Here is a 12252-nt window from a genome sequence, read left to right on the forward strand (position 1 = left end):
CAATTTACTATTTCAGGGGTGCAGAAAGTGCTTACCTGCCTACCAAATACGAGTAAACATTACAACGGACAAGTTTAAAATGAAACTACCTGTCTGACCAGCAATCAAGACTTTTTCTGACAGACTGTAATTTCTTGGAATTTTTCTTTCAGACAGTTCAGAATAACGACAAAATATACAATACTTGTACCGAATTGACAATAGATAACTTACAATTCCAAACTGCACAAGGGCACCATTCTGGAAACGGTGTGTCTTGAACAGATTGTTCTGTTAAATACTTGGAGGTCGTCACTTGAATTATGTAAATCTTATTTCAATATTTGAAAGAAATGTGAAAACTGTCTACCAATATTTATTGATTTGTCAATCAAGGTTTGGGGCTTGATTTTTTTTTCATTTGCCATGTGATGTTGATATATATACACTCAGCGTCACTCATATTGTTAGTACTACACATCTTAATGATACCCACCCAACACACTAATTATGAAAGAAGCAATGTATGGCCTTCGTGGATTAGGCCCAGAGTGAGGTTTCCTAAGCAGCATTTGGATTTCAATATGAGTAATGGTACTTCCGGTTAGAGGCCACAACAAAATGGTAAAAGTTATGCAAACACATATACCTACTATCACCCCAACAAATGGGTTGTCTCAACGCACCCATGTCTAAAATTCTGTATGTTGTGCCCGTGCAATGTGTTTTCACCATGGGTATAAACATTTGCACGATAGCCATCCACATGTTCACACATACTTCAGTTGAAAATGTGTCATGTTTTCGCTTTGCTTAATGCTAGCAATGGTCTTTGTGCATAGGAAACGGATCCAGTCATTTCAAGTAGTTGCCTCACCCACCCAATCACACTCTGACTGACATTAAAGTGCCTCGCAGCTTCTCGTTGACTATGTTCAACCTGTATCCGACCTACTCCATTGCCCTTCTCAACATTAGACAAAACATAACTTGAATAACTTTTACCATTTTGTTGTGGCCTATAACTGGAAATACAGGCATCGTTAACATGTGTAGTACTAACAATACGAGTGTCCTTCAATAATGGTGCTGAGTATATATCATTTGAAGTGAAGACAACATATATTATAATATTGTTAAACAATAATATACTGACGGGCTAATAAATATTAGTTGGTTCTGGTCCAGTGAATTATTTCATTTCTGCACCCCTATATTTGTTTTTACTCCATATAGTAATGAGCTAATGTAGTTCATCTACAGACTGGTGATGACATCGAATAAGATGAATGATGAATGTACACCAACTGAGTTATTTTTTGGCTGACCAGAACATTAAACATATTTACACCTTTTTAAATACATTTTAGACACATTGCTCTTTGACTAGTAACAAAATGTCAAATATTAACACAATTGGCAAATATGTCATAAAGTGTAATAAAACTTAGGCCAAAAAAAAAAAAATAGGTGTGTTTATGGTCGACTGACCGTCCCTAGTTTTACCCCCCCCCCCCGACCCTATTTTTCTTCCTCTTAAAATGAAAAAAAAAGAAAAAAAAGAAGTAAAAATAAGAGGACATCATCACCAAACAAGAGTATTTCCTTCCTTGCACATTGTTTACGTACTATTATACGATACATTTTGCACATGTAATTCCCTTCTGAAAAACATCGAGAAATTATGGAAAAGCTTTTGTAATAGAGTTCCTTCCCCTGATTAGCTACCACCGAACAGCTTGGTCGGTCACGGAAGTAACCGAATGTACGAACATAGCCTTGGTACAGGTTATTTCGATTAAATATAATTGTATCAATTCAGCTTAATTCTCATCTTCACTTAAATCAACAGTTCTTATTATTAATGTATCTCAAGTGTTTGCATACAGTATTTAAATTAAGAACAACGAAATTAATACAAATGTCCCATTAATTTAAGGAAATACACAAACAGTGCATACCAATACTACTACTACTACTACTACTACAATAATAATAATGATGATAAATAATAATAATAATAATAATAATAGTTATTATTATGATGATGATGATGATGATAGTATTCAATTTATAAAAAAAAAAAAAAAAAAAAAACCCTACCTACCTACCCTAATTTTTGGGGGGATGCAATCGGAAACACACCTATTTTTTTTTCCGTCCTTACAGTAGATCAGTATAAAGACAACTCTCCATACTCACAGAAAGTCTAAATACAAGGTCTAGGCTCCATATCATAAAGTGTAATAAAACTTACAGTAGATCAGTATAAAGACAACTCTCGGTCCACACAGAAAGTGTTCTCTATGAAATACAAGGTCTAGGCTTCATGACATTGCCAGACTTTTACCAACGAGTACAACAGACAACAACCGATCAATCTGAACAGAATTTAGGATATTAAACAAAGTGCCAGTTCGTCTCAAATTTGTCTTCAATAATGTTCATTTATCAAGAGCTTGATTTATTATACAAGAAAGGCATTTGTACACAGTGAACCCTGGTGAAAGGATCTGGAGGAACAAACACAAACAGCTTACAATGAAATCCAATGACTTCATGGCTCTTTCTGACATCATGAAAACGTTTTAAAAACTTGCATCCCAGTGGTATGTATCACTTTGATATGCACCTAGATATTTTCATTATACACACACGTGTATTACATTACATTCGTACAAAGTTTCATCAACATCAATAAAAATTCAAAGGAGCCTAAAATGAATGAAAACTGCATGGAACATTATTCCAATGGACAAAATGTAACAAGATTGTACCAACAAATCCCCCCCAATGGTAGTTCATCATCCAAGTTAAATCGGCTTATCATTGTTATAACACTGCATTGAATATTTTAGATCACATATGAAAAAACTAAAACATTTTGCAGTTATTATGACTAGGCCCATTGCATGAAGCAATCTTAGTGCTAAGATCACCGTAAGTGCATAAGGTAGAAATGCACTTAATGAGATCTTAGTGGTAAGATCGCTTCGTGGAACTGGTCCCTGGATGGTAAATATTTCATCCAATCAAATGTAAAGAGAGCCTTTTTATTTTGAATTGTCCAAGAACAATCGTTGATCAGTGGGATATTAAGGAGGCCGAACATCCATGGACCATTTGACTGGTATCGTCGTCTTCTATCACATCACATTCATCCAACATTAATTGCAAAATCCAGTGTTGCGAGCGACCATGATCGCTCTCTCTCCTAAAAGGCACCAATAATAATGTTCCTAGCAAACGGTTTCTTTATCAATTTGGGGCTAGCTCTGCCACTCACCAAATTTGCCAAACTGCAACATTTAAGAATTGGCAAATTTTATTTCAATTTGGCAGAATTGTTTTTGTAATAATTGCCATTTTTGTTGGAAAATAATTGTAGGTTGCATTTTTGAGATAATTTGGCGAAAATGTCTGATAACCCAGAACTAGCCCTGAATTTTATACACCAATATTATTTTCAGGGAATACCAACTCTTCTTTGTTTACATTTTTGTGCTATATAGCTTTATATATAAAAAAAAGTTCTTGATTTTCCTGGGAGTGTGTAGATATAGATCTGTAAACAGAAGACCTGTCAATAAAAATTTTATTTTAAAAATAAAATAATAATGTTCCTAGCAGTTCTACTCACTGGAGTTAGTTCCCTTACTTAACTGAACAATCAAATCTTGTGTCATGTCTGTTGGAAGAGTATATGGCATATACTACTTAACTTTCGACAGCAATATTTTTAAAAACATGTCAAATAAAGTACATTTATTGTATTCGATGGATGACACATCTAACTGTAGTCATGAATTACTATAGTGATGGAAGGATGGAACATCCAAACCGCAGTCTCATTCATCACATTATACATATTTAAGATGTGTGCATATTGTTTCATCATGACATATATTTAGTATAGTCGAAGTTAAAGTTGAGTAGTTCATTGCAACAATATTCATACATCTCAATAGTAAATATTTTATGACAAATTATTTCAAGAATCATGATAGAAATACTAATTATTAAATTGTACAACTTGTCACTAATGTTTTTGCAGTCACTGCACCTACAGACCTGTACAACTTGTCACTATTAGTGTTTTCGCTGTCACTGCGCCTACAAACCTGTACAACTTGTCACTATTAGTATTTTTGCAGTCACTGCACCTACAGACCTGTACAACTTGTCACTATTAGTGTTTTCGCCGTCAATGCACCTACAGACCTGTACAACTTGTCACTATTAGTGTTTTCGCCGTCACTGCACCTACAGACCTGTACAACTTGTCACTATTAGTGTTTTTGCAGTCACTGCACCTACAGACCTGTACAACTTGTCACTATTAGTGTTTTCGCCGTCATTGCACCTACAAATCTTTACACCTTGTCACTATTGTTTTTGCAGTCACTGCACCTACAGACCTGTACAACTTGTCACTATTAGTGTTTTCACCATCACTGCACCTACAAATCTAACTTTCTTTTTTTAAATGCTGCATCAGAGTTGTCAGACTTGGAGCGCGTCCACGTACCAGCTGGGACGTGAAGTCGCGCACTGCTCTTCACAGCTTGTGATTCCACGTGTACGGAGACCGGCTTCTGCTTGCATAGAGGCGACACACACTGAACATTTTTTAAAAGAATATCTGCATCCACTCGTGTGTACTGGTCCCCTTTAACAAACACATCATCCACACTGTCCACACTTTCCTTCTCATCCTGGTCTTCTGCCGGCGAGGCAAACTTCAAACTTCTCACCACAGGATATAATGATTTGTCCGAGACTTGTGATTTTGTTTTCTGACAATCGGATTCTAGCACCTCCTTGCCACTGTTTGACCGTGTAGTCATATGCATGCTGGGATCTTTAAATCGGGATGGCTTCAAGGTGGCTGATGTCGAAGACAAGTCTGAAGATGTCGACTGATGTACTGTGTTTGTTGGACTCTTTCTAGTTGATGGCCGTGCCAATATTTTAGAAGGCGAGTCTGATGTAGGCAAATGTCTTGGTGAAGTCAAACTCACTGATGATGAATTTGATCGAAGAGTCTTATTTTTAACACCAATGTCATCGATAAGATCGGGCAACTCTGCAGGTAGAGAAGGCTGCAACACCTCTTCACATGATTCAACAAGACGAGGAGATGAAAGTGTTACCGAAGGTAGTTGATGTTTAGAGCTCTTAAATCTTTTCACACCGTCTTGCTCATTACTCCAGTCCACCAACACTTTACTGGTCAGATTGGAACGCAAGGAATAAATATTGGATGCAGCTGGTGCACTTGTCTGTCTTTTCATAGCTACCGATGAGGAGATCAAACTACTGCTTCTTGTTTGAACCTTGTTTCCAACAGACAAGTGAACACCATTAGGCACAGAGGACTTAGTCTGTTCAGTTTTCTTGGGCAATTCAAGAACGTTTTCACACGGTAAAGTCTTCATACTCTGTAAGTTATTTTTACACGGAGTACCATTTCCAGATTCATTTCCTTTGTCGTCTTTATCACTAACTTGGTTGGTGGTACACCTGCACTGTTTTTTCAACTGACAACCCATGCAGCACTGTTCGTGCAAGGAGCAGTCATCCGAGGACACGGTCATTATAGAAATTCGGTCAGGAGATAAATGTTCTCTCAACTGCTTGTCGTGATCACAGCTTAGCAGGAAGTGTGTTAGCGACGACTCTGGAGATGGAATATCTATGTTTAAAGGGCGATCGAGACACTTTGCGGACTCGGGACTAGAATTGATAGACGATGGACTCAAAGCACAGGAGGATATGGGTTTCTTTTCTAGTAGTTCCGTCAGATGTGGAAAGTTAGATTTCACAGAAACAGTGCCACAGTTCTTCTTTTCTGCAGAGTGTAGACTTTTCTTTGCTTGTAAATACTTATAAGCAATAAGTTGGGAGGCACTATCCCGTTCAACTGTTACAGACTTCTGCTTCATCCGACGTTCAGATTTCTTGGAAAATTGTAACCTTTGTTTAGCTGTGCTCAGAGAAAGATCTGTAAGAAGACTTCTGTAGACCACAACCTTCTGCTTGAGAAGATCAACATTTGTGTTTTCGGAAACCACATTCATCGGTGATAATTTTGCAGCCTCGTTTTTTCTTTTCTTTCTCAAGCCAAGCATTCTATCAATGTTTTCAGAGAGGAGAATTGGTTTCCTTGGGAAAAAGTAACTCTCATTCAGTCTTCTAATCGAAACAATAGGATTCAGAGAATCTACAGATTTGTCAGATTTTTTCTTCGACTTACGTATGTATTTTCTAATTTGCCTTCGTGTGAGCGGAACAAGACGAACGCTGCACTTTGGCAATGAGCTCATCAGTTTTCTACTATTTCTGTCAAGTCCTGTGTTGACAGTTTTCAAAAACTCATCTCTCTGTGCTTTGGAAAACTTGTAAGAATGATGAAACTTGTACCTTTTCCTTGGCTTGTAATTGATTGGAAATGCATTTTCACGCACTCGCAAACGATCTGCAAACTTGCTCTTCTTGGGAGTTTTACAGAATTCCTCGGCATTAGTCAACACTTGCGGCATGGAAGTTTCAGAGACCATGTGCTTCAAGACACGACCTCCCAGCTCGGACGTGACGGGGATAGAGAACAGCGACGTTGACTTTCTGATCCGCCGTTTTCCTTCGTGCTCTTCATTCTCACTCGACGCGGTACTCTCGGTGTCGCTGATGTTCTCTTTGTGCGACTGAAACGACAGCGAGAGACGTCTCTTGCTGAAACTACTGTCTTGAGATATCAACAGTTTGGGCGTCTTTGGCGTGCTGGGAGAGACTGGAATCTGTGGATCACTGAAGTCGATCGTGTTCACCTCAGTACTTTTGCGGCAACTTTCACGCAGCTTCTTAGCTTTCGCCAGTGGCACCAGGTACAATTTCTGCATGAACTGGTGGACCGACACGGTCATCTGTGGTATGAAGATGTGCAGACCGGGAGACTTGACGGGACTTTGTCTAGGTGTTTTTTCCGGACTCTCCACGGACTGGAGATTCTCCGGCTTCAGGGCACACGTCAACTGATGTTTTCTCATGTCGTCCTTATTGACAAACTCTTCAGAGCAGAAAAAACATATGTATATTCCTACAAATGGAATGTGACCGGCGTTATTTTTTCCTGAAAAACAAAAGAACCCAGTGACACATAACAATTCAATTCAATTATATAAATCTACAGTGTACTTTGACCAGTCAACATGTACTACTCAGGGTTCATACACTTAAAGGAAGTCAAAATTCAAGGGTTTTTCAAGCACTTTCCAGGTCAACTTTATCAAAATTCCAGGACCTTACCGAGTTTCCACAGGTCGTTAAACACGCAAGTGCCAACCATCTTTGTGGGTTTACAATAGATTCATTAACTTGACACGCTCACGGGATCAAATTTTCGCGATTTAATGAAAATGTGTCAATTCGCGAACATTTATTTTCGCAAATCTCCCAACCCCCATCAATAAAAAACCCCGAAGTACAGATGTCAATAATTTTGTTTTAAAAACGGAACTTAGTTTTGCCGGTTGTTACGCTAATCTGTAGAACTAATCCTACATGTACACACGAGTGCTATACACATAAAACAATAGTTTTCCTGCTTTAACCAATCAAAACTTTACTGTTTACAAGTTAATAAACTTACAGAAGGTGCTTACCGCGTACAGTTTTTCTTAATCCTTATAATTGTTATAAAAACAAAAACCGAAAACAAACGAAACGAAATTTGAAGGCACAAGCTACTAGTACTCAGTAACTTAAGTTTGACTGAAACAATATTTATTGCCGTCAAAATACTAGTTCAAAACAGTTTGTGATTGGCTAACAGGCCAAAAAAAATTAAAAAATTGTGAAACATCTGAACATAGCCCAGTCCGGATTTTTTCACTTCCACATTTTTAATATACTGTGATAATGTATGTTTACTTCCGTCGTTGAACACGTGTAGACTCTGTCCGATGAACTGATTGCTAGCACATGCGAAGGAAAACAGCATAAAGCTTTTTAGTGTTAGTATTGTTTTATTATCATGTACCGTATTTTCCCCGTGTATTATGCGCACTTTTTTCTCAGAAAATACAGGTTAAAAATGGGGGTGCGCACTATACATAGCAATAGAAAAAATATCTTTTAAAAATGTCCAGCGATCACCCATGAAAAATCGCCGATCGGTAGTTTACGGTACTTTACAGGTTATTGACAGTGTTCATTACAACGAAACGCCAAAACCCTCTTAAAAATCGCTTTTCACTTGTGATGGTTGCAATAAATGCAAAATAAATCTACAAAAGTATCCCATACCTCGCCAAAAAGTACACAAAAATTACAAAACTGGACCGTAAATATTTTTAATTTCCATGAGATTTAATTCGGCCATTTCCGGCAAACCAGAAATATACCACACTATTATAAATTTAGAAATCTAGCGCATTCACGTTAACCACGAGAACGAAATGTAATATGCTACATTTTTGTTTTCATATATTTATTAGTAATTTACAGTGTATGGGGTATATAACTGTTTTGATTTATGCATGTGTGAGTCTGTGACATGTAAGTACGCAAGTACTAGCCTTTGTTTAATGTGACATGTAGGTCTATGTACTCAAATACCTAACTTAAGTTTTGTTTCTTGAATATACCACTTCTTTCGCTTTTTTGTTAATTTTGGTGACAGGGAAAACGGTACATCTTGCATTCACAGTCGATTTTGTGGTTTAAAAAAACGGTGCGCATTATATTGTGGTTTTTGTTTTTTTTCTTGGAATAAACGTTCAAAGTGGGGGGTGCGCATTATACACTGGTGCGCATAATACATGGGAAAATACGGTATGTACTTACAATAGTGTTCTTGATTTAAAGTTTTAAACAGCTTTTGTGTTTTGTGGTTTGTTCCGTGACAGGAGGGAGCACCGCTTTGTTACTACTAGCCTCGTACATCGGAAACTAATGTGGTATAGTTGAACGAGACTACATATTTATTTATTTGTCAGCCTTTATAAAGTTTATTTTCGCGTGGAATATATTTTCACGAATTTCATTCACACGCGAAAATAAAGTATTATACAGTATTATGATTCCAGCAGAAATGTTACAGCAATCAAAATGAGTGGAACATGTATATAATGGTACGGCAGTTATGTAATACTGAACACCAAACGAAACTATACACTAAGCAGTTTCACAGTGATAAAAATAATCATATCAAAGCTGATTTCACAAACAAACAAGGCAGATCACGGAATTTTATTACATAAAACAAGCTACTCATCCTGGGAGCGTGGGGTGGTGGGGGGAGTGGTGGTGGGGGTTGTGGTGGTGGTGCGTGTTTGTGTGTACAATTTGTTTTTTTAATTTAACACGTGACAAATGGAAATCCTCAGTCAGAAACTGGAGGTAAACTTGCAAATGGAGACTCGTAGCTCAGACAGATGCTTCAGTGTGTTAATGTGTTTGTCAGACTTTACCTTAAAAGAAGAGACATTTCAAATGATATCCATAAAATACTGCCCACTGTTGGTTTGAATTTAACTTAAGAAAATTGCATTAAGCAAAATATTATACTTTTATGACTGCACTCCACAACTTGGACCCTCCCATTATTTCTGCCCCCCCCCCCCCCTCCATTAGAATGAAGCTATTTTACATACCACTGTTTCCTGTCCTCGCACCATGTAACTGCTCCACTTGTCTCGACTGCAGTGCCTGAAAACAGGAAGAGATACTTGATGCAAAATAATCAAACCTTAATTGGCAATAAGTGTACTTAAAACACAATGATGGTGTGGTGTGAAGAAAAAATCACTTCACTATTTTAGTATCATGTACATGTATTGTATATATTTAGGGGAAAAATCACTCCACTGCTTTAGTATCATGTACATGTATTGTATATATTTAGGGGACAAATCACTCCAGTTTTAGTATCATGTACATGTATTGTATATATTTAGGGGACAAATCGTATGTCACTTGCTGACAGTTCCTGCATCTAAAAGGAACAACTAAAAGTGGCCGTTATAACAAAATACAGGTTAACCTATGCTGTTGTGTGCAGAAAAACTAAATTACCATTTTTATATATGTGGTTATTATTTAAAGCCCTTACACTTGGAACAGAATAAAACATTTTTAGAAGGATTAAAAGTGTGTTCTTCAATTTTGTGTTATAAACCCTTTAACACCTTATAAACACCTAAGTATATGTTCGCTATTAACAAATCTTATCATAACACTATTTCTTTTAGTAATTTGTACAAATAAGTAGTTTGGAAGTGGGATGCTCTTAATGCTTCTATCTGGCCAATAGTATATAGATCTGGCTTAAACATATACTTAGATGACAATACCCTTTTTTAAAGCAAAAAATAAATTAGTAGCTAACACAAAATGGAAGTGATAAAATTGTCTTTATTTTTGTTTTAGTGACCCTTGAAAAGCACAGTAAACAAATACTTTAAAAAAAAGTTCTTTCTTTCTTTTTTCACATTTTATGACTTCCATTTTGTGTTAGTTACTAATTTATTTTTCGCTTTAAAAAAGGTTAGTGTCATTTAAGTATATTTTTAATATTTAAGCCAAATCTATTAATTTAAAAATTTAAACTAACTTTTATTACCACCAACTTAAAAAAATGTATTTTAGCTGATAAATTTTTAACAAATAAATTTTTTAAAGTTTTAGAACAGTTTTTTTTAGATATCTTTATCAGTCAAGATTTTCAAAGCAAAGAGAAGGAACACACAGAATCATATATTATTATAAGAACCTACTTAGACTGGTTGTAATTCTAATGTTTAAAACATCTAACACATAGCTAACGTAATGGAGTTACACTTGTTATATTAAGCAGTCACGTGGGTCTGGTGGTCACATTCATATTTTTGATAAGAATTCACACCATAAACTGATAACAACAAGCATTCTGAAAAGTAATGCTAAAGCAATACATGTCTCCTACGGACCCAACACATTTTCATATCTCCTAAATTCAAGGGACATAACTCTGTGAAAATAGGTAAATCGCCATGAAAGTTAAACTCGATCTGTAACAGTACATGATAAAGTTATATACAAAATTGAATCTCAATATCGTCAGGCATTGCAAAACAAAAAAACAACAAAAGTCCGGACAAAAAATTTTCATGTCTCCTAAGTCCAAAGGCTTCAACTCTGTCAAAAACAGGATGGAGATAAAATTTATAGTCCCCTCCAGTTGGACTGGTAGGGGGCTAGTAATGTATTAAAGAGCCAAATATCTAAAATAGACTTCTTTTTTATATTTTTAAATCCATTGTGTCTGTTAACCTTCTGATTATTGTAGGCGAGATATCTCATACTGTACATTGTATACAGTGCATTCCCCAATTCGTATTTCCCGCTGTTTTGCACACGACACTCACTGGAAACAAGAAACTGAAGACATCTCTTTAGATTCTTAATTTTCAGTGAAAAATACTTTCACCTGACAACAATGGCAGCAAGTCGCGGTCATTTTCAGGGATCGATAGCGGATTGTGACAGCTATTTTGATAATAAATTTGATTGTTTTATCAACAACGAAAATCACCAAATATTGGGATATGAATTGTAGTTCTTTTTTCTTCTTTTTAAATATTCTGGCCAAAATATCATTAAAATTTGAAAAATACACGAAAATAATACTTACCGATTCAAATATGAACTTTATTTTATGTATTTATAAAACATTCAAGTGAATATATTTGAGTAAAATTACAAAATTGTACCCACTCAACATGGTTTTTGTCAAAAATTAATCCAGTAGTCTAAAGGTTAAACAGGTTTTACAGTGTTGTACATACTTGTAATTTTGCCAGTGACAACCTCCAGTTTGTCACTTTGCCACAAGACAACATGTTTTCCTGGCCGAGATGACGGTAGTAGCTTCTCACAACTGCCTTCATGTTGTCAGTAATGGAGAACTTAAACATTCAACAAAATCATGGCTTAAATATCATCAAAACCAATCATATGATTATTTACAGTGATACCTGCTTTTTTAAATTAAAAAATAAATTTAACAAACAAATACATAATCACAAATGAACACCTCAACACAAACGAAAAACAGACCATTGGGCATCAAATAGCAAAACAACCTATGGAAGGAAATGTTTTATTTAACGACGCACTCAACACATTTTTATTTACGGTTATATGGTGTCAGATATATGGTTAAGGACCACACAGATACTGAGAGAGGAAACCCGCTGTCGCCATTTCATGGACTACTCTTTTCAATTAGCAGCA

General features: G+C 36.2%; 1 protein-coding gene across 2 annotated transcripts in view; it reads right to left on the reverse strand.

Moving 5' to 3' along the window:
• Positions 1 to 3457: 3457 nt before the first annotated feature.
• Positions 3458 to 12252, reverse strand: part of LOC121367428 — a 31138-nt gene continuing 22343 nt past the window's right edge. For both annotated transcript variants that reach the window (XM_041491592.1, XM_041491593.1), the window contains 3 exons: positions 11805 to 11924; positions 9633 to 9687; positions 3458 to 7108 (listed from right to left, as the gene is read on the reverse strand). In XM_041491592.1, coding sequence (XP_041347526.1) covers positions 4440 to 7108; positions 9633 to 9687; positions 11805 to 11924 — 2844 coding nt within the window. In that variant the 3' untranslated portion in view covers positions 3458 to 4439. The remainder of the gene's footprint in view (positions 7109 to 9632; positions 9688 to 11804; positions 11925 to 12252) is intronic.

This window comes from Gigantopelta aegis, chromosome 3, assembly GCF_016097555.1.
Source record: "Gigantopelta aegis isolate Gae_Host chromosome 3, Gae_host_genome, whole genome shotgun sequence".
Taxonomy (NCBI): Eukaryota; Metazoa; Mollusca; class Gastropoda; order Neomphalida; family Peltospiridae; genus Gigantopelta; species Gigantopelta aegis.